Raw genomic sequence first — 21,910 nt, 5'->3', positions numbered from 1 at the left:
AGGGTCACAACAATACAACAACACAATATTCTTCCATCCTACAATTTCTGCAGCTAACCTAATAATCCACTAAAGGTTCGGTCCCACTCGACAGGATGCCACCGGTGTTTGAACATCGATGAGCACACAAGCACAATGGGGCAACGCAACTTTGCTATGGAGAAAGCTAGGGAGAAATGTGTGGGCGTAGTTCAGAGGCGCGTTGAGAACTTGAGATATGTAGGGTCGACAGGAGAGGCTTATGGGTGCAGGAGGCAGGGTTGGCGGCCAACTTGATCCGCGGCCACAGAGAGTGGCACTGGATGGGAGGGAGCCACGAGGCAGGTGACAGTTCTATGTGAGATGGGAAAGCACGACGAGCTCGCGTCAACCACGACCACGTCACCGGTGGAGGCTGGGGACCACGACACCTGCATTCTCGTCTTCAACAACAAACGACGGGAAGTGGCTGGCAGTGCGTAGGCTCGGGGCCGCATAACTCGATGAGTACAGCGGCATCGGGTCTGTAAACGCCTAGGGTTGGTGACACTACTGGAATTCTGGACTACGCTGAGTGCCACGGACACTCGGCAAAGGGACGAAAACCACCAGCAAAGCCTTTGTCGAATGTCACCCTCGGTAAAAGCCACCGGGCGTACACCTCTTCGGCAAACAGGAGTTTGCCGAGAGCCAGAACATGGGCACTCGGCAAAGACTTTGCCGAGAGTCAAACAGTACCACTCGGCAAAATAAAGTAGCTAACGGATAGCAGACGGTGACGGCGGTTCCTGACACGTGGGACCAGGGGAGCAAGCTGAGGGCCTACTTTGTCGAGTGCCCCTCTCGGCAAAGACAGCCAGTAGGTGGCTGACACGTGTCAGCTCCTGACATGTGGGGCCAGGCGAACAGGCCGAGGGCCATCTTTGTCGAGTGCCGCGCTCGGCAAAGAGAGCTAGTAGGTGGCTGACACGTGTCAACTCCTGACATGTGGGGCCAGGCGAACAGGCCGAGGGCCATCTTTGCCGAGTGCCGCGCTCAGCAAAGAGAGCCAGTAGGTGGTTGACACGTGTCAGCTCCTGACATGTGGGGCCAGGCCAACAGGCCGAGGGCCAACTTTGCCGAGTGCCACGCTTGGCAAAGAGAGTCAGTAGGATGCTGACACGTGTCAGCTCCTGACATGTGGGGCCAGGCGGGCAGGCCGAGGGCCAACTTTGCCGAGCACCACTCTCGGCAAACTCTATATTTGCCGAGTGTGACTCCCGGCAAACTCAGCCAATAGGGGAGGGCCACATCACTTCTCCTAAAAGCCGTGAAAATAGTTTGTCGAGAGTCATCGTCGGCAATTCTTTTTCCTTTACCGAGAGGCCTCTCGGTAAAGTTGCCAGGAGGGCTACATGTTATTATCCTTTACTGAGAGGCCTCTCGGTAAAGGTGTCGGGTTATTGTACTTTATCGAGAGGCCTCTCGGTAAAGGGTGCATTCTGGTACAGTTTCAAAGTCATTGCCGAGAGCCACCCTCGGCAATGGTGTGCCCAGGAGCCTTTTTTCCCTGTTTCTGTTTCTTTCCTGCAGCGAAACATATACAACAGCAGCATATAGTTCATCACACATAGAACATGTCACATATAGGCATCATTGAACAAAAGAAGCAATGATTGATTCTGAAAAACATTCCACATAAAAGCAATAGTGCATAAAAGCAATAGACCACAAGTTTACAAGTCTCAAGATGCAAGAGTTCTCAACATACAAGGAACAGTTTCAAACATAACATAAAGTTCACGCGATTTTGAAGATCGGAGTGATAACATCAACATTAGAAGGCATCATTCCGTTTGCTGCCCCAACTCCATCAACCGGAGTGATAACATCAACATTAGAAGGCATCATTCCCTTTGCTGCCCCAACTCCACCAACTTGAGATGGAACTACCGGAACATTGTTCGACCCTTGTGATGGGTTGAACTGTGATGGATTGACCCAATAGTGAGATGAATGTGTTGAGTATGTATTTTGTACTGCACGTGTATTGGAGTTGTGGCCCACCTCCTAGTCTTGTATAGTTGAGGCAGAGGCCTTCCCTTGTATTATATATACGTGCATTAGCACTCATCGATACAACTATCATTGTATTGGCAAAACATCTCTTCTATATGGTATCTATCACAAGTCGATCCTAACCCTAGCCGCCGTCGCCGCCGCACCTCCATCGCGCCGCCGCCGCCGCTCCATCCACCCGCAGCCGCCGCCCGCCGCCGCCGCCGGTTCTCTCCGGCTGCCGCCGCCGGCTGCCGCCGCTTTCCGCTACACCCGCCACCGCCGCCGCACCTAGCCGCCGTCGCCGCTGGTCTGTGCCGCCGTCGCCGCTCATCCCTATCGCCGCTGCCGCCGCACCCAGCCGCCACCGCCGCTGGTCCATGCCGCCGCCGCTCATCCTATCGCCGTCGTCGTCGCACCCAGCCGCCGCCGCCTATTGCCGCTGCCGCTGGTTCATGCCGCCGCCGCCGCCCTTTCCCAAACGCCACCGCCGCCACTGCAATGTCTCTGCCGCGTCGTCTCTCTTTGGCTGCATGTATGCAGACGCACCGGTCTCCTTCACCCACATGCAGCCGGCTCCTCCAATGGCCGGCGACCATGCTCCGCCCGCCCCGTCGATAGATTCTCCGGGCTACTTCACCACCTGCGGTGGTCCCGCACCCATCGGGTGTTACCCGTTCACGTCACCCGTGCCTTCCCAGAAGCAGTTGCAAGGAGGAGGGGGCCGACGCACCCGGCGTGGCGGCCGCCGTCGCCGCCTACAGCAGCAGCCTGTCCAGGGCGCCGGGGGGCGCCACACTACCAGCAGGCTCTTCCCGTGGGCCACCAGGGGTTCCTCGGCGCACCTTACCAGTCGGCCGACGCCGGCTACGGCGCCCTCCTTGCGCCGCCGCCCCTCGGTGGTCATGGTCCACCCGCCCCGGCGCCGCCCTACGGGGGCCTTCCGCCGCCGCCGGTACCTATGCCCTGGGACCCCACCCTCCTCGCCGCCCAGCACTTCGTGCCGTCGCCGAGTAGCTCCATCGGTGGAGGCGACTTGTACATGGACTCAGGTGCTACTGCACACATGACAGCTCATCCCGATAACCTCACCTCCTCCTCTCCCGTTCACACACCCACTCGTATCACTGTCGGCAACGGCTCCTCCTTACCTATTACTCATATTGGTAGCACTAGTTTTCCCTCCACTTCCACACCCATCACTATGTCTAATGTTCTTGTTTCACCTGAATTAGTCACGAACCTAGTTTCTGTTCGTCGTCTTAATCATGAGAACCCACTTACTGTTGAATTCGACGGTGTTGGCTTTTCTGTGAAAGACGCTCGTACCCGGATGGTCCTTCACCGGTGTGACAGTCCCGATGAGCTCTACCCCGTGCACGCCGGAGCCTCCACCTCCTCACCCGTCGCCCTTGCCGCCGGCGTTGACCTTTGGCACGCCCGTTTGGGTCATCCCAACCACACCGTTTTATGTCAAATTATTAGGAGTTTCTCTTTCTTATGTAACAAGCTAGCCGAGCACTCTTGTGAGGCTTGTCACTTTGGCAAGCATGTTCGTCTTCCCTTTAGTGCGTCTTCTTCAGTTTCCACTTTTTTGTTTCAATTACTTCATAGTGACGTTTGGACATCTCCTGTTGCGAGTAACACGGGCTATCTATACTACTTGGTGATTTTAGATGATTATTCTCATTATGTGTGGACTTTTCCCCTTCGTCGTAAATCCGATGCTTTAGCCACACTCACCGCCTTTTATTCCTATGTCACCACCCAATTCGGTCGCCCCATACTCGCACTCCAGACGGATAACGGAAAAGAGTTTGACAACGCCGCTCTCCACATGCTTCTCGCCTCTCACGGCACCATCTTTCGTTTGACCTGTCCATACACTTCACAGCAGAATGTCCGCGCCGTGCGCATTCTCCGCACTCTTAATGATTGCGTTCGCACGTTACTCTTTCACTCTAACGTGCCCGCTCGGTTTTGGCCCGATGCTCTCGCCACCGCCACTCTCCTAGTTAACATTCGTCCTTGTCGCCCTCGGGGGAACTATGCCCCTCACCACCTTCTCTTCGGCACACCACCGTCCTATGATGGTCTCCGCATCTTCGGGAGTCTCTGTTATCCTAGCACCGCGTCCACCACGCCACACAAGCTCGCACCACGATCCGTCCCATGCGTCCTCCTTGGCTACCCTCCTAACACCAAAGGTTACCGCGGTGCTATGATCCTGTCACTCATCGTGTGTACACCTCGAGGCATGTGTACTTTGTCGAGACGGTGTTTCCTTTTTTCCAGGTTCCTTCGGCTTCGGCCCCTTCAGCACTGGCCCCCCGCGCCCCCTTCGTGGAGCGATGCGCGGCGGCACCCCCCGACGGCCTCCCCGGCCCGGCGTCATCTGCCGCCACCACCCGGCTTCGTGACTCCCTCCCCCGAGGTCGAGTTTGAGCGGGCCCTTGGGTCCCCGTCTCCCTCATATGAGGTTGAGCCCGGCACCCCACCCGCCACCCCTGCGACGGGCTCGACGTCATCCTCGCCCATCGCCTCTTCCGTCGCCGGATCGGCCGGTGCTGCTACCGCCGCGGCCCCCTCCGCTGCCGCCACTGCTGCGTCCTCTGTCGTCGCTGCAGCCTCCGCTGCGGCCTCCGTCACCGCCGCCGCCGCCGCGGCCCCCTCCGTGGCCACAGGCCCCATCGCCGCGCCGGGTGCCCCCGTCGCCGCGGCACCCGCCGGCCCTGCTGCCCCGTCACTTGGTGTGACCACCCGTGCCCGAGCAGGAGTTCTTCGGCCCAGCACACGCTACTCCGCCGACGAGTATGTGTGCACTGCCTCGACGTCGACGCCATCACCCGTCCCCACCTCCGCTGGTGCTGCCCTTTGGGATCCCCACTGGCTAGCTGCGATGCAGGAGGAGTTCGACGCCCTACAGCACAACCGCACGTGGCAACTTGTTCCGCGTCCCCCTCGTGCCAACATCATCTCTGGCAAGTGGGTGTTTCGCCACAAGACTCGCCCGGACGGTTGTCTCGAGCGCTACAAGGCTCGATGGGTGGTCCACGGATTTCGGCAGCGCGCAGGCGCGGACTTCACCGACACCTTCGCCTCGGTTGTTAAACCGGGCACGATCCGCGCCGTGCTCTAGTTGGCGGTCTCGCGCGCCTAGCCTATGCACCAGTTGGATGTCTCCAACTCCTTCTTGCACGGCCACCTTGCCGAGCAGGTGTACTGTGAGCAGCCCACTGGCTTCGTCGACGCCGAGCACCCAGACTTTATGTGCTTGTTCTCTCGTTCTCTTTACGGGTTGAAGCAGGCGCCTCGGGCTTGGTACCAGCGTATCGCAGCCTTCCTGCAGTCTTTGGGCTTTCGGTCCACTCGCTCCGATGCCTCACTATTCGTGTATCATCAGGGAGCTGACACTGCATATCTGCTGCTCTACGTCGACGACATCATCCTCACGGCCTCCGCCCCCGATCTCCTTCAGCGGCTGACTGCTCGTCTTCGTGATGAGTTTGCCCTCAAGGACTTGGGGCCCCTGCACTACTTCCTCGGCATCGAGGTGGTCCGTCGGCCTGACAGCTTCTTTCTACATCAGCAGAAGTACGCCCACGAGCTCCTGTAGCGTGCCAGTATGCTTAACTACAAGTCGGCGCCCACGCCCGTCGACACGAAGGTCTCTGCTCTCGAGGGGTCTCTTGCGTCCGATGGAGCGTTTTATCGCTCTATTGTTGGTGCTTTACAGTACCTGACGCTGACCCGTCCCAACCTGCAGTATGTTGTCCAGCAGGTGTGCCTCCACATGCACGCCCCGCGTGACTCTCACTGGACTCTGGTGAAGCGTATTCTCCATTACATATGCGGCACCATGTCCTTGGGACTCGCCCTGCCGGCCTCCGCCTCCACCGACCTCGTGGCCTACTCCGATGCCGACTGGGCTGGCTGCCCCGACACGCGACGCTCTACGTCAGGCTACTGCGTCTACCTTGGGCCCTCGTTGATCTCTTGGTCATCGAAGCGGCAGCCCACGGTCTCCCGCTCCAGCGCCGAAGCAGAGTATCGCCCCATGGCTAACGCTGTGGCCGAGTGCTCTTGGATACGTCAGCTGCTCCAGGAGTTGCTTTGTGATGTTCACAAGGCCACTCTTGTCTACTGTGATAACGTCAGCGCGGTCTACCTCTCCGCCAACCCGGTGCACCATCGACGGACGAAGCATATTGAGCTCGATATTCACTTCGTGCGCGAGCAGGTTGCCCTTGGCCGTGTTCGGGTTCTCCACGTGCCGACGACGCAATGCTGATGTGATGACCAAGGGATTGCCTACTTCCGTCTTCGCGGAATTTCGGTCCAGTCTCTGTGTCTCCGGCGACGCTTCGACTGCGGGAGGGGGGGGGGTGTTGAGTATGTATTTTGTATTGCCCGTGTATTGGAGTTGTGGCCCACCTCCTAGTCTTGTATAGTTGAGGTAGAGGCCTTCCCTTGTATTATATATACGTGCATCAGCACTTATCAATACAACTATCATTGTATTGGCAAAACATCTCTTCTACAGAATGCATATGGTAATGCCGAAAATGGCGATAGAAATAGTTTGAGCGAAACTCACAATGTTCCACTCTGGCGTCGGCATCTCTGGCACTGGTTGGCCTTGCATGGAATAAAGATTGGCCACCATATATTGTAAAGACTTCACTACATCATCTTGTGCCTTTAGCTTGGCCCGGTTTTCATCTCGTTTTTTCCCGGTGTCAATCAGTCGAGTCTACAATATGGCAATGCAAATGTCATTCATGTTGAAATGCAAATATCCTCAATAATAAAGAATGATTAATGAAGAAGGACCATGAAGGATCAATGAAGAAGCACTGACCTGAATATCCTCAATAATGCTCACGGAATATGGTACGTGACGCTCTACGGTAGGAGTAGAGCCAGTACTCATAGCACGGAGCGTGTTGACTCTCGGAAGGGAGAAGATTATGACAGAATCGAGGTGAACCGCCATCCGGCCATTCGGTCTATCGCCTGCCGCGGCAATGGCCACAAGAGGGTCAAACGGTAGCACATGAGGATCAGCGTCAGGCCCGTACGTCTCCTTCAATTTTTTGGTGTAGTTCTCTCCATCTGGCCGGGCTTTAGAACTGATCCAGTCCATCTTTACCGAGTGTCCGTGTTTTAGCACTCGGCGAAGAGCATTACACCCGGCGTAGCTCAGAATTCCAGTAGTGCGAAGAAGCTGCATGGAAGAGTTAGGATGTAATGTAATGACGACGGTGAATCGTTCGAGCTACACCCGGCCAGAGACGAAGAAGATGAAGACCAAAACCAAGGAAGATGTGTGTGACATGGTGAGGTCAATGGTCAATACCGGTCCACGTAGTACAAAACCATTCGTTTGAACAAACTTGCCTGATTTGTAATACGAGGGGCTAAATGTCGAAAAATGATTAGGGAATAAACGTATACTTTGCGTAAATAGGGACTAAAAATAGATTCCCTCAATATAAAGGGGCTTCAATTTTCATAAAAATCATATATACGGGAACAAGATTTGTATAATAACGTCATCAGGAAAATTCAGTTAGTACCATTCATCGGCAAGACGAACGCCTCGTGAAGTATCTCCGAGTTCACGCCACTCTTTCCAGGAGCCTCACGCGTCTCGTCTCCAAAACTAGTTCAGGGGTCCTTGCATCCCGCTGGCACCGCCGATTGTTCGCCTCGCCTCCGGTGACCTTAGAGTCATGGGAATGCGATTCATCACGGCCGTTGTAAGCGTGAGGGCTTCGTTTTTAGATCTTTCTTCGAGTTTTGTTAGGATTTATGTCCTGTTAAGAAAAGACGGCGGTTCCTGAAGATGGAATAAAGTTCTCCCACTTAGCCCTCGTCTCGTTGATGCGTCTAGCATCGTCAGTGGGCATGTGGATGCATGTCTTCGGCGATTCTGTTTTTGGTGAATTTGCCCGGATCTGATCATCGTTCGTCTATATTCGTGTGGCTTCAGGTTAAACGATCTATGCTACACTTTATCGGCGGCGGTTGCTATTCTAGTGCATTGGTTCTATGGAGTCTTAACACGACGACTTTCGGTTGTCTACTACAACAAGTTTTGCACGGCTCCGGAGAGGAAGGGGGGATGACGACGGCGTGCTTTCGGCTCGCTTTAGTGCTTGTAATCGTTATTAGGTGCTCTACGAATCTGATTGTAATTTTATTATTTCTGATGGTAGTTGTACTGTAATGAGTAAAGATGAATGGAATGATTAAAGATGAATGAATCGAAAATTTTCGGGGAAAAAAAGAGTTCACGGCACTGGACGCACAAACCATCGGCGCCCACAAGATTTGCAACCAGCGTAAACGGGAACAGGCGAACAGCCATAGTTTAACCAGTCCAAGGCCCAACCACCTCACCTCGCTATCTACAAAGTCCGGCACGCATGCAAGAGCTAGCAAGACTCCGGTGAGAACGTGCAACCAGCGGCGGCAGGATCAGCCAAGAAATGTGTGGGGGTGCCATCTTCGCGAACCTCACCCCCAACCGGGTGCGCCTGCGGCTGACGGCAGCCCAGCTATGGCCGGACGCGTACTTCCCGGCGGAGAGGGCGGCCTCCGGCAGGAGGAAGAGGAGGGCCGCTGCCACGACCGACGACGAATTCGAGGCAGAGTTCCAAGTTTTTGCGGAGGAGGAGGAGGAGGACGACGACTATGCGGCTCCTCCGGCGGCGGCGTGTGCAGCCGTTGCTTTGAGCTCCAGGCGGCGCCGCGTAGCCGGTGCCAACAGCACCAAGTACAGACGCGTACGCCGCCGGCCGTGGCGCAGATGGGCGGCAGCAGACACCCAGCAGCGGCGTCGCGTGCGGCTCGGCACGTACGGCGGCGACGCCGAGGAGGCCGCTCCATCGTATGACTGCGAAGCCCGCCGGATGCGCGGGAAGAGCGCCAGGCTCGACTCCCCGAACGAAGGCTGTTCTGGCCGGCGAAGCCTGCCGGGGATCATCGACCTCAACCAGCCGCCCGCCGTTTCCGATGACCACATGATTAGTGCCGATGCAGACGCGTGCAAGACGAAGATCATGCAGCTGATCGCGGAGGGCCCCCGCGACGAGCGGATGGCGAGCCTCGTGTCTGAGCTGATGGACGGAGCGCACCAAGGGAGGGAAACCAGAGCGTCCGTGGTGATGCGGTGTGCGGCGTTGATTTCCAGATGCAGCCGCGAGATGGAAGAGGTTGCTGCGCTGAGGAGGGACCTCGAGAACCGCGCGAGGCGGCTGGATGAGCGGAAAGATCAACTCGTTAGGATAGCTTCCTTTGTGAGTTCTGAACTCCTGATTAACTGATATCATCGATTCATCGGCATGTTTGAGCCTGTTTGTTCGTGAAACTCTGCTGACCATATGAACACATATACGGACCCTACGAACAGTGATACCCCATCTGTTCCTAAATATTTGTCTTTTTAAAGATTTCAAATGAACTACCGCATATGAATGTATATAGGCATATTTTAAAATGTAGATCTACTCATTTTACTTCGTATGTAGTCACTTGCTGAAATCTCTGGAAAGATAAATATTTAAAAACGAAGGGAGTATTAAAAAACGGTTCTGCTATTTCTCAGTCGACTGAGAAATAGAAGTCTCTGTCGACTGTTTTACCCTTCAGCCTGTGTAACGCTCTTTGTCCAGCCCGTTTGACTTTTTTCCTTTGCCCCATCGGCCTTGGTTATGTAGGGGTTAGGTAATGTTTCTTGAGCTTAGTACGCACGTGGTCGATGGACGATGGGTCTTTTTCTCGTTTTTTTTGTGGCGCGATTCAGAGGGGAATGGGTAGATATGTGCGCTCCCGTCGGTGGGCGACGCTGCTGGTGAGTAATTTATCTCCGTTATTATCCGCTTTTTTTTGGAACGTTTACCTCTGGACGACCGGCCAAGCACTCGGCCAGTTGCCCCTGGCTCGCTCGCTCTGTCACGTGGGAACAGACTGACACATGTGTCGGGTGGGCCTGCAGCTTATCTCTTCCCCGCTGTACTTTCTTTTTCTTTTCTCTGGGGAAAGCGTTTGGAGCCGGCATGCCGGCTGAAGTTTCGGCCAGACGCACACGTATCGTTCGATGCCTCGCGATCTCTCGACTCACATGTGCCATGTCCCTCGCTAGTTTCTCTCCCACGCGTCCCTTCTGGGCCCGCAAATTGTGCCACATCTTCTTCCTTATCTCTTCAGTCAGTCAACGCCACACATCACTTCCCCCAAATCGGAACAAACTTGCGCTTCTCCGGCGAGCGTCCTCCCTCGTCCCGCCCCGCACTGCATCGGCGAACGGCCATCTCTACCCATCCCCCCCCCTCCCGCTGTTCCGGTGAGTGCCGCCCTCCTTCGGTGCGGTCGTGCAAGGAGGTGTTACAACCATGGCAGCAAGTGCTACAATCCACGACGGCAGTGCTACAACGGCGGCGAGTAAGGGCGAAGCGTATGCTGCAACCATGCCTAACGAGCTGCAACCAGCACGACGCGAGCTGTGAATCGGCGCGACTAGCTGCTACAAGTGGCAAGGTGGATCTCAACGACGAGCTTCAACCGGAGGTGACCAATGCTGCAACCAGTGTGGATTTATGCTGGAACCGGCCGGCAAAAAAGCTACGTCAACATGATGCGGACGACCAGCCCAGCCAATTTGCTGCAACCGCCTTTCTTTGCTACATCTGGTAAGTTTTTTTGCTGGAACATAGAGATGTATTTTTGTTGCGACCGCCAGCGGCGAGACATGATTTTTTGGGCGGTGGCAAGTGAGGGAGTCCTGAATTAGGGGGTATCCGGACAGCCGGACTGTATACATCGTCCGGACTATTGAAGCGTGAAGATACAAGACACAAGACTCCGGCCCGTGTCCGGATGGGACTCTCCTTTGCGTGGAAGACAAGCTTGGCGATCCGGATATTATATTTCCTTCCTTGTAACTGACTCCATGTAAACTCTAGCCCTCTCCGGTGTCTATATAAACCGGAGAGGATGGTCCTTAGAAGGTCGATCACAATTACAATCATACCATCATAGGCTAGCTCTTAGGGTTTAGCCTCTACGATCTCGTGGTCGATCTACTCTTGTACTACTCATATCTTCAATATTAATCAAGCAGGAAGTAGGGTTTTACCTCCATCGAGAGGGCCCGAACCTAGGTAAATATTGTGTCCCTTGCTTCCTGTTACCATCAGCCTAAGACGCACAGATCGGGACCCCCTACCCGAGATCCGCCGGTTTTGACACCGACATTGGTGCTTTCATTGAGAGTTCCTCTGTGTCGCCGCTTCGAGGCTTGATGGCGTCTTCAATCGTCAACAACATGGTTCAGGGTGAGACTTTTCTCCCCGGACAGATCTTTGTGTTCGGCGGCTTCGCACTGCGGGCCAATTCGCTTGGCCATCTGGAGCAGATCGACAGCTACGCCCCTAGCCACCAGATCAGGTTCGGAAACTTGAACTACATGGCGGATATTCGCGGAGACTTGATCTTCGACGGATTCGGCCCTGTGCCAGGAGCGCTGGACAGTCACGACGAGCACGGCCTATACCTGCTGTCGGACAATGCTCAGGACATCATCCCTGCAGCAGCCCTGGATCTAAATCCGGAGCAGGTTGCATTGCCTAAACACGGAGGGGTAGGCCCCGCCCCGTAGGCCGCATATTCATCGGCGGTCGAGCCGAACACAGGTCTCACCTCTATGGAGGCCTGTAACCCCGGGCCCCCGGACTTGTATCCGGTTGTTGGTTCCGGTCCGCATACCTTCGAGTCAGACAAACCAGGTTGTGCTCCGGTAATGGAGTTTACCGCTGCGGACATCTTCCAGCACTCGCCCTATGGCGACATGCTGAACTCATTAAAGTCTCTCTCTTTGTCAAGAGGCTCTGGGCCGAACTATGTCTGGCCTGAGTGGGAAGCAGACGACGAAGGGATTCATTGCCCACCCACCACCCACTTCATTGCCACGATCGATGATTTAACCGACGTTCTTGACTTCGACTCTGAAGATATCGACGGTATGGACGACGATGCAGGAGAAGCTCCAGAATCTCTGGGGCGCGGGACTACTACCTTGTCACACGATATATACATGGTGGATACGCCCAAGAAGGACGACAGCAATAATCCAGAAGATAAAACACCCGGACAAAAGCCAAAACGATGGCGCAGACGCCGCTTAAAGTCCAGCAACAGTAAAAACAACGACAAGAGTGCAAGAAGGACTGACATACCAGAAGGCAGTAATGACCACACGGACCCAGCGATGGAGCAGGACGAGCCAGGTCACGCCAAACCAAGTTCGGAGCAAATATCCGATCACAATGATCCAGAGGAACGAGCTCATGAAACCGCCACAGGACAGGAACACAGTCCGGACGATGATGCATTCATCATCCCGGACGAACAAGTGGAACGAGACAACCTCCACCGAAAGCTTATGGCCACAGCAAGAAGTCTAAAGAAGCAGAAACAACAGCTTAAAGCCACACAGGAAAAGCTCAGTCGCAGATGGAACAAAGTGCTAGACACTGAAGAAAGATATGGCGACGATCGCCATACCAAAAGCTATCCAAAGCGCAAGCTACTGCCAGAATTCGATGACGAGGCCATTCCACCAAAGAATAATACAACCAGGAGACCAGACGTATCACTTCACAACCACAACAGAGCGGCTACTGGCACCATGCACAATCTACGTGAGAAGCTGGATAAGAAGGCCGGTGCAGCCAGGGCCTTCTACGGATCTAAAGGACACACCCCGGTGAGGGACTATGGTCACACAAACGCTAATACAAGACAAATACCAGTTCGGAATAAACTCCGGACACAACAACAGCCGACTACATGCCACGGCGCGTCCAGATACAGAGGGGCTGCTCACCCCCTGTGCTTCATCGAAGAAGGACTGGACCATGAATTCCCACAAGGTTTTAAACCTGTGAACATAGAGGCATATGACGGAACAACAGACCCAGGGGTCTGGATCGAGGATTTTATCCTGCATATTCACATGGCTCGTGGGGATGATCTCCACGCCATCAAATACCTTCCCCTCAAGCTGAAGGGACCAGCTCGACACTGGTTGAAAAGCCTCCCCGAAAACTCAATTGGGAGTTGGGAGGAACTCGAAGACGCTTTCAGGGCCAATTTTCAAGGGACTTATGTCCGGCCTCCGGATGCAGACGATCTAAGTCACATAATCCAACAGCCCGGAGAGTCCGCCCGCAAGCTTTGGAACATATTCCTCACTAAGAAGAATCAAATTGTCGATTGTCCGAATGCCGAAGCCTTAGCGGCATTCAAACACAACATCCGTGACGAATGGCTCGCCAGACACCAAGGCCAAGAAAAGCCAAGGACAATGTCAGCCCTAACAAGCCTTATGACCCGCTTTTGCGCGGGTGAAGACAGCTGGTTAGCCCGTAAAGGCACCAACGATCCCAACACATCCGAAATAAGGGATGACAACGGGAAGCCACGGCGTAATAAACACAAACGCCAAAATAAGGAAGAGAGCCCGGATAACACAACAGTTAATTCTGGATTCAGGGGCTCTCGACCTGATCATCAAAAGAAGCCATTTAAAGGCAGTAAAGAGGGACCGCCCGGTCTGAACAGAGTCTTGGACAGACTATGCCAAATTCATGGTACCCCGGAGAAACCTACGATCCACACCCATAGAGAGTGCTGGGTCTTCAAGCAGGCCGGCAAACTAAATGCTGAACACAAAGGGAGAAACACCAAGTGAAGACGAGGACGAACCTCGCGAGCCGAACACTGGGGGACAGAAAAAATTCCCGCCTAAGGTTAAAACAGTAAACATGATCCACGCGACTCACACATTCATGAGAAGGCAAGAACACACGCTCAGAGACGCGTATGATGTCGAGTCCACCGTACCAACATCTGACTACTGGATGTCTCGTCCGATCACTTTCAATCACATGGACGGCCGAACTAGTATTCGGCGTGGAGAATCACAGGCCTTGGTGCTTGACCCAATAATCGACGGATACCATCTCACCCGTGTCCTCATGGACGGCGGCAGTAGTCTCAATTTAATATATGAGGACACTATTCGCAGAATGGGGATAAACCCATCCAGAATTAGCCAATGGAAGTAACATTCGGCTCCCTAGGCAACTCCAGAAGCGAAGAACTGCTCTTCACCATCGCACCCTTCCAAAGCAGCTATCATGCATTGCTAGGAAGAACGGCCTCCGCCCGCTTCAATGCATTGCCGCACTATGGCTACCTTACACTCAAGATGCCCGGTCCCCATGGCGTCATCACCGTTAGCGGAATCACAGAGCGCTCTTCACGCGCAGAGGAACACGCGATGGCCTTGGCAGCCGAACTATAAGCGGCCTCTAATATCAGAAAACATGGCTGGTCATTAAGACCACAAACACGGTTAGACGAGTCCGGTAGGCCGCATAAAATTCAACCGGTACCGTATATGTAATCCCATAGCGGAAACCAGGGGCTATAAATATTTAATACAGCCCCACACGTGGCTCAACCTTATTGGCAGGCCAATATATTACACCTTTACTATCCATCGCATACTTACGTTGTACTCTCCTATGAGTTTTCCTTTTTTCCACAGACAACATTCGCGCGATACCCTTCCAGGATACGACACAACGGAGACAAAGGCGCAGACGTGCAGTAGGGCCCCGTTCAACAGGTTTCGTTTTAGATTAAGCCCCTGTGTAAACCTTTTATATTGCCTCTTGTTGTTTCAACCATCCCATGGGTTCCATACCCACAGAGGATATTGTCGTTATTAGCATTTCGCCATGATAGAGTACCTGGAAATACAGGGTTCATAATGAATGGGCATTCTTGAGCCCATCTTCTATTATAAAGCCCGAACACCTTCGGGAGTGTTTGGTGTCACGAGTTTGGCCTTATATGCATCAGCTCCGAATCATGTCTTTGGTCAAATGTTGGGTTTGCGCGGCTCCTAGGTTTGCCGCCTTATGTTCCGTTATTATCGGCTAAGGCGGGCCAAAGGAGAACTACTGCGATTGTGCCCTGGTTATTCCGGATGAGTGCCTCAGTAGAGAAAGCCGAAAACTGACTGTCATGATACAGCGAGAGACTGTTCAACCACTCGAAGACTCACCGGAATCTCTAAGGCTTCCTCCGCATTAATGAAGGGCCGTTTCCCGGCCATGTACACGCTCTCGTATTCAGACGCACGCGAATGTACCAGGGGCTACATAGTTGCCCCACCGTTAGACTCTCATGGCTAAGCAAAAGTGTTACAGCTATATAGTCTGGTTGCCTAGTTCGACGTGCGATCACCTCCTTAACGGACCAAGACGTTGGATCAAGTGTGATTATGCATATTTTTCATGAACACCCCCGCATTGTATGCGTGGGGGATGAAGCCAACGACTGCTATCTTTCGGACTACTTATACCTATAAAGACGGCCGTACAGGGGACACAATCATACTTTTAGGCAAAAAGTATAAATATAGCCTTATAATCAAAATAAACATTGTTTTTTACAATGATTCGACTTATCAGTCGAAGAGGACATTCTTCGAGCACTGCGCCTCTATTAGGCGAGCACCTTCTGTGACCTGCGCCAAGTAGTGCTCGGCCGGATATTGGCCGCCCACCGGATCCTGGGTCGCTATAATGGTGGCCTCCATATCCGTCCAATAGGCTTTCATGCGGGCAAGAGCCATCCGCGCACCCTCTATGCACGCCGACCTCCTCATGGCGTCGATCCGAGACACGACCCCAAGGAATTATTGCACCAAACCAAAATAACTATCCGGCTTGGGCCCTTTCGGCCAAAGATGGTCTATTACAGACCGCATTGCAAGCCCGGACAGCCTATGAAGCTCCGCCACAGCAGCCACCTTCTCATTCAACGGCAACGGGCGAGTGGGAGCATTGAATTGCAACCAGAAAAGCTTCTCCACTTCCTTATCACCTTGATCCTCGAAGAATTTGGCAGCGTCAGCTGTACTATTCGTCAAGTCCGCATATGCGTCTGCAGGACTCCAACGCCCAGCTAGGGAAGCATACTTTGGATCCAAAAACTTCGTCCGCAGTAGGTAGGAGCCCCCAGCCATGATTTTGTCGGCCTGCTGGAGCTCCTCCCGCATACCTCGGATCTCGGTCCGCATCTCCTTGGCGGCATTAAGTGCCTTGTCCAGCTCGGCCGTACTAACCTTATTCTCCCGTTCAAGGAGCAAATACGGGTCAGCGGCATTTTTCAACTCTTCAACCATTTCGGCTATCTTTTCCTCGCTTCGGCGATGAGCAGCCTGTTCGGCTCTCAACTCTTCGGCCGCCTTTAGGGCAGTCGCATTGCTAGCCCGAGCTTGTTCCTTGGCCTGAGCAAGCTCTGCCCTTAGGGCCTCCACGGCAGCAGCACCATCTGCAGTGCATACACAGGGCATTAACATTATGCCATTCTCGCATTTTCCTATACAATATAATAAGGGAAGCAGAGCACACACCCTGGGATTCTTCCAGCCGTTTGTTCACCAGCGTGATATTGGCATCAATAGATCCGATCTGCCTTCTCAGTTCGGCAACTTCAACAGACTGGTCGGCTGCCGGATCCTTGTATACCTGCGCACATGTACAGCGCAACCATTAGTATATGATCCCCCGTTTGCCGCCTATGGCAGGCAACCAGAGTCTCAGGGGCTACTATCTATAGGGAGCACACCTAGCGCGCGCTTCATAACCAAAAAATTGTGCATTTTTTACTACATACCTCAAAGCCTTTGAGCAGACTTGTAAATGCCTCATTCAAACCGCTTGTAGCGGACGAAATCTTCGTGAGCACCATGCTCATTAAAGAACGGTGCTCCTCCGAGAGCATGGATCGCTCTAGAAGGCCTGTCAGTACGTCCTGCCGGACACTGAACTGTGCCGGACCCTTCTCATCGCCCCCCGTGGGAGCCAAACACTCTGGGCTCAGGGCGACTGACGTGTTAGCCTCCGGCTTCAGCAGGTCCAGACTCCTCCTTGACGACACCTCGCCCGCCTCATGAGGCGGAGAGGGGGGTGGAATCTCACTCTCCATCATCTCCGGAAGAAGGTCCCCCGAAGACGAACTCTGTTGAGAAGAGCTGCTCACCGGACTGCAAAAGACGAAGTCCCGGTTATGGATCTCGGAGAAACACCGAACCTTCGAATTAGTGAATAACTTACGGCTCGGTGGAGGGCTGGCCCGTTGGTGGGCACGATGCGGTGAGGGTGCCCGTCGCGACAGAGCCCCCTGGTGATACCTTCTTCCCTTGCTTAGGCATCTCCGCCTCCAAATCTTCGGAGGCGGCCCTCTTCTTCCCGCGTGGGGAGGATGCTTTAACCTCCCCTTCCCGGCTATCCTCCATGGGAGAGGTAGCAATTCCCCCGGTCTGGATGCGTAGTGCGTGAAGTTCGGCTTCACTGCCCTTTCCTTCGCCTTTCCCTGAAGGGATTTTGCTGAGCACCCGGCCAAGCATCTTGGCAATAGTTGGACCAGGCGAGCCTTCAGGAAGTGGCGCCGGACACCTGATTCTCTCCGCCTTGTTGAGCCATTCCTGGCCACGGAGGGATTTTCAGGACAATAGTTATGATAAATATAAATGAAGTGTCCGGCTTTAAGGTTACTTACTTGGACATCTAGGCGATTGCAGCTTAGGCCCGCATCCTCGGTGGTGTCCGGACACTTTACCTATGGTCCGAAGAATAATTTACATATTCCTTCGACCTTCAGGCTAAAGAAGTGCTTAATTGTCCGCAGACCCTCCGGATTAAACTCCCACATCCGGAGAGGTCGACGTTTACACGGCAACATCCGTCGGATTAGCATCACTTGCATTATGTTGACAAGATTTATGTCCCTCTCAATAAGCCCCCGGATGCGATTCTGCAGTTCTGGTACATCGCCAGCAGGCCCATAACTCCGTCCCACATCGGTCCAAGACGCTAACTGTGACGGAGGGCCCGAGTGGAATTCAGGGGCGGCTACGCACTTTGTGCCTCTAGGAGCTGTAGCATAAAACCACCTCCGTTGCATACATCTGATACTTCTGGAAAAGAACCCTCTGGCCATGGGGCATCAGCGTTCCTGCTTATTATAGCACCTCCGCACTCTGCATGGCGCCCCTCGATTATCTTCGGCTTCACATTGAAGGTCTTGAGCCATAAGCCGAAGTGTGGGGAGACATGGAGAAAAGCCTCGCACACAATAATGAACGACGAGATATGGAGGATGGCGTCTGGAGCCAGATCATGAAAATCCAACCCATAGTAGAACATGAGCCCCCTCACAAAGGGGTCGAGGGTGAGGCCCAAGCCTCGGAGGAAGTGAGGAACGAACACAACGCTCTCATTGGGCTCCGGCGTGGGGATGACTTGCCCCGGAGCAGGAAGCCTGTGCTGGATATCAGCAGTCAGGTATCTGACCTCCCTAAGCTTCACAATGTCCTCCTCTTGAATCAAGGAGGCCACCCACCAGCCTTTTGTGTCGGATCCAGACATACTGGAGGATCTGGGGTGTTGGAGCTTAGGTTTTGAGCGCTGGATCTCGAGGTGCGAGAAGGAGCAGGAGAGGTGGAAAAGAGGCGTAGGCCTTGACCCCTTTATAAAAGGGATAAATACCAAGAGTCCTCAGTGTGACCGCTTGAGACTTATCTAAAATACACGAAATCATACCAACGGTCGCCGTGGGGTCACATATGCCCATATTGATGAAGGATCCCGTATTAAGAGGAACACGATCTCTTCTTTGGCAGGGCGTGCCAATAAAACCGCCTCGCAACGCGAGTCGAGGTGGGGCAGGAGACACTGGTTCATGTTGGACCAGGTCACGATGCAAGGGCATTATGTACAAAGATTGCCAACAGAACGGATTTATGCTAGGGTATGTGAAGATCATCTTGCAGATCCGAACACGGTCTACGTGTTCGATAATTATCTTGGAGTATTCGGAGGAGGAACCCGCCTTGCAATGCCGAAGACAAGACCGCGCGCCGGACTCATCGTCATTGAAGCCTGGTTCAGGGGCTACTAAGGGAGTCCTGGATTAGGGGGTATCCGGACAGCCGAACTGTATACATCGTCCGGACTATTGAAGCGTGAAGATACAAGACACAAGACTCTGGCCCGTGTCCGGATGGGACTCTCCTTTGCGTGGAAGACAAGCTTGGCGATCCGGATATTATATTTCCTTCCTTGTAACCGACTCCATGTAAACCCTAGCCCTCTCCGGTGTCTATATAAACCGGAGAGGATGGTCCTTAGAAGGCCGATCACAATTACAATCATACCACCATAGGCTAGCTCTTAGGGTTTAGCCTCTACGATCTCATGGTAGATCTACTCTTGTACTACTCATATCTTCAATATTAATCAAGCAGGAACTAGAGTTCTACCTCCAACGAGAGGGCCCGAACCTGGGTAAACATTGTGTCCCTTGCTTCCTATTACCATCAGCCTAAGACGCACAGATCGGGACCCCCTACCCGAGATCCGCCGGTTTTGACACCGACAGCAAGAACAATCAATTTTTCCTGCAACTGGCTTTTTGTTTTGCTACAACAGGTACATTTTTTTGCTGGATCATCGAGATGTATTTTTTGTGGACCGCCGGTGGTGGAGGCATGATTTTTTTGCTGGAACCAGTGATGTGTTCTGTTGGAACCGTGTTTGTGATTTGTTACGACCAGAGACACCATTTTTGTTGTTGTGAGTTTTGTTCTTTTTTTGCTGACCACCAACGGTGGAAGCCAACGAGGGTGAAACAGATGTGGAAGGTCATCGGAAGTATTGCAATCACGGGCCACGCGTCGGAACCGGGGTAGAGCTGCAATCGCAGAGAGCAGAAGACGGAGTCCTTGCTGCATCCATGTTGCAATCCTCGACGGCCGAGCGGCGAGAGGTTGCGGGGCATGCGACGGTGCTGTGACCAACGACGGGAGGCTAGGCGTGTGGACGACACATGTGAGATGAGCTAGGGTTAGCGCGGAGAGAAAGAGGAGCGATATGCATTGACCTAGCAGGGTGGAGGGGGAGAAAGAAAACGAATCTAGGCTACATCAAACGATTCCACGGAGGGCAATTAGACGGCTAGGGGCCGACCGGCCAAAAGGTTGGGCCGGTGCGTCAGCGCCTAGTAGTGACCTTTTTCTGGGCTTATTCTTCGTCCTGTCTGGTCACTTTTTCCTCTCGCCTTACCTCCTAATGCATCTCAAACAGCTCTTCCACAGATGCTACAACCGAGCAAACATTTTGCTGGAACTGGTGGTAAATTTTGCTGGAAACAATGTTGAATTTTTGCTGCAAGGGTGATGCAATCAATTCTGTGTAACCCGCAAAGCTGCAACCGACACCCGAGAAAGCTACAACCAACCATGCAAAAGTTACAACCGGAGATGGTAGAAGCTGGGGGCGGCCAGTGCTGCAACCGTTGACAGAAAAAGCTTCAACCGTAGATGAAAAAAGTATCAACTAGGCACTGTGAAAAGGAAAAGGCTACAACCGTTGACTTAAAAAGCCTCAACCGTAGATGCAAAAGTTTCAACTTGAACATTGTGCAACAAAAAAAGTTGCATCCGCTGACAAAAAAAGCTTCAACTATGGATGCAAAAAGCTTCAACCGGCGATGGAGAAAAGCTCCGTGGAGGCTCGCGTTTTCATGAAAGCCGCAATGACTCAATGAACTACTACATTAGTGACCTTTAGTTGTAAATATAAACTAAAACAATATGGCTGAAACATGTAATGATTTTGCTTCCATAGTTTTTCCGTTTTTGTTGTGAGCTTTTTTGCACAATGCGACATATCTTTTTTTCGTTGTAAAAGTACTGAATTTTGTGCAACAAACATTCAACTATTTTTTGTTTTGATTTTGATTTTTGGTTTTTGCAGTGAAGTTTTACTGCAATGCTACATATGCAATACATTTTAACAACAAATGCATATTTTTTGTGTATATTTTTTGATTGAAACTATTGAGTGTAGATAGCAGAGAGAAGTCACATCATTATTTGGATGGGCTCCACCCACATGACAGCATGCAACCTCCACCGCATGGCCCTGATGCACATGGAAAAGCGACTTCCCAGTAGTGCAAGTGGACCAGCGTGTGTACAGGAGCAAAAAAAAGGAAGGAGCGACATGCGCAGCTTTTATTGCACCACTTTAATCGGATGGATTAAAATAATTGGATCGGCCGCTTGGGCGCGACCGGACGAACTATTGGGCCGGCACGCCGGCGCCCAGTACCCGCCTTTTTTTTGTTCGAGTAGCTGCATGTCTTCTAACATGACCCACAATTGAACTTTTTTATTCTGTCGAAGGGGGCGCCAGTAGAGGGGGCGGGCCAGTTGCAAGCCCGACAACAACCCCGCAACAGCAAGTGCCGCACCCGACAGCAACTGCATGTCCCGAACATGGTTGCAACTAGACTTTCTTTTGTCGGAGGGGCGGCGGAGGAGGGGGCGGGCTAGTTGCATGTCCGACTCTAGGCATGCAACTTCAAGTGTCACACCCGACCGCAACTCCATGTCTTCTACCCCTACCGCAACTAGACTTTTTTGTTCTGTCGGAGGGGGTCAGCCAGTTGCAAGCCTGACAACAGCCCTGCAACTGCAAGTGCCGCACCCGACCGCAATTGCATGTCCCTCAACATGCTTGCAACTGAGCTTTTGTTTTGTCGGAGGGGGCGACGGGAGAGAGGGCAAGCCAGTTTGCATGTCCGATACTAGGCATGCAACTGCAAGTGTCGCCCTTGACCACAACTGCATGTCTTCTTACCCAACCGCAATTGGACTCTTTTTTTTGTCGGAGGGGGCGCTGGTAGAGAGGGTGGGCCAGTTGCAAGCCCGACAATAGCCCTGCAACTGCAAGTGCCACACCCG

At 53.2% G+C, this 21,910-nt stretch overlaps 1 protein-coding gene across 1 annotated transcript; it reads left to right on the top strand.

Moving 5' to 3' along the window:
• Window positions 1-8,435: 8,435 nt before the first annotated feature.
• On the top strand, window positions 8,436-9,549 carry LOC123089287 (ethylene-responsive transcription factor RAP2-2). The gene has a single exon (XM_044511004.1). The coding sequence runs from the start codon at window positions 8,511-8,513 to the stop codon at window positions 9,345-9,347; it is 837 nt and encodes a 278-aa protein (XP_044366939.1). The 5' UTR covers window positions 8,436-8,510; the 3' UTR covers window positions 9,348-9,549.
• The last annotated feature ends 12,361 nt before the right edge of the window (window positions 9,550-21,910 follow it).

The sequence above is a fragment of the Triticum aestivum genome, chromosome 4B, assembly GCF_018294505.1.
Source record: "Triticum aestivum cultivar Chinese Spring chromosome 4B, IWGSC CS RefSeq v2.1, whole genome shotgun sequence".
Taxonomy (NCBI): domain Eukaryota; kingdom Viridiplantae; phylum Streptophyta; class Magnoliopsida; order Poales; family Poaceae; genus Triticum; species Triticum aestivum.
This window is presented reverse-complemented; position numbering and strand designations above follow the sequence as displayed.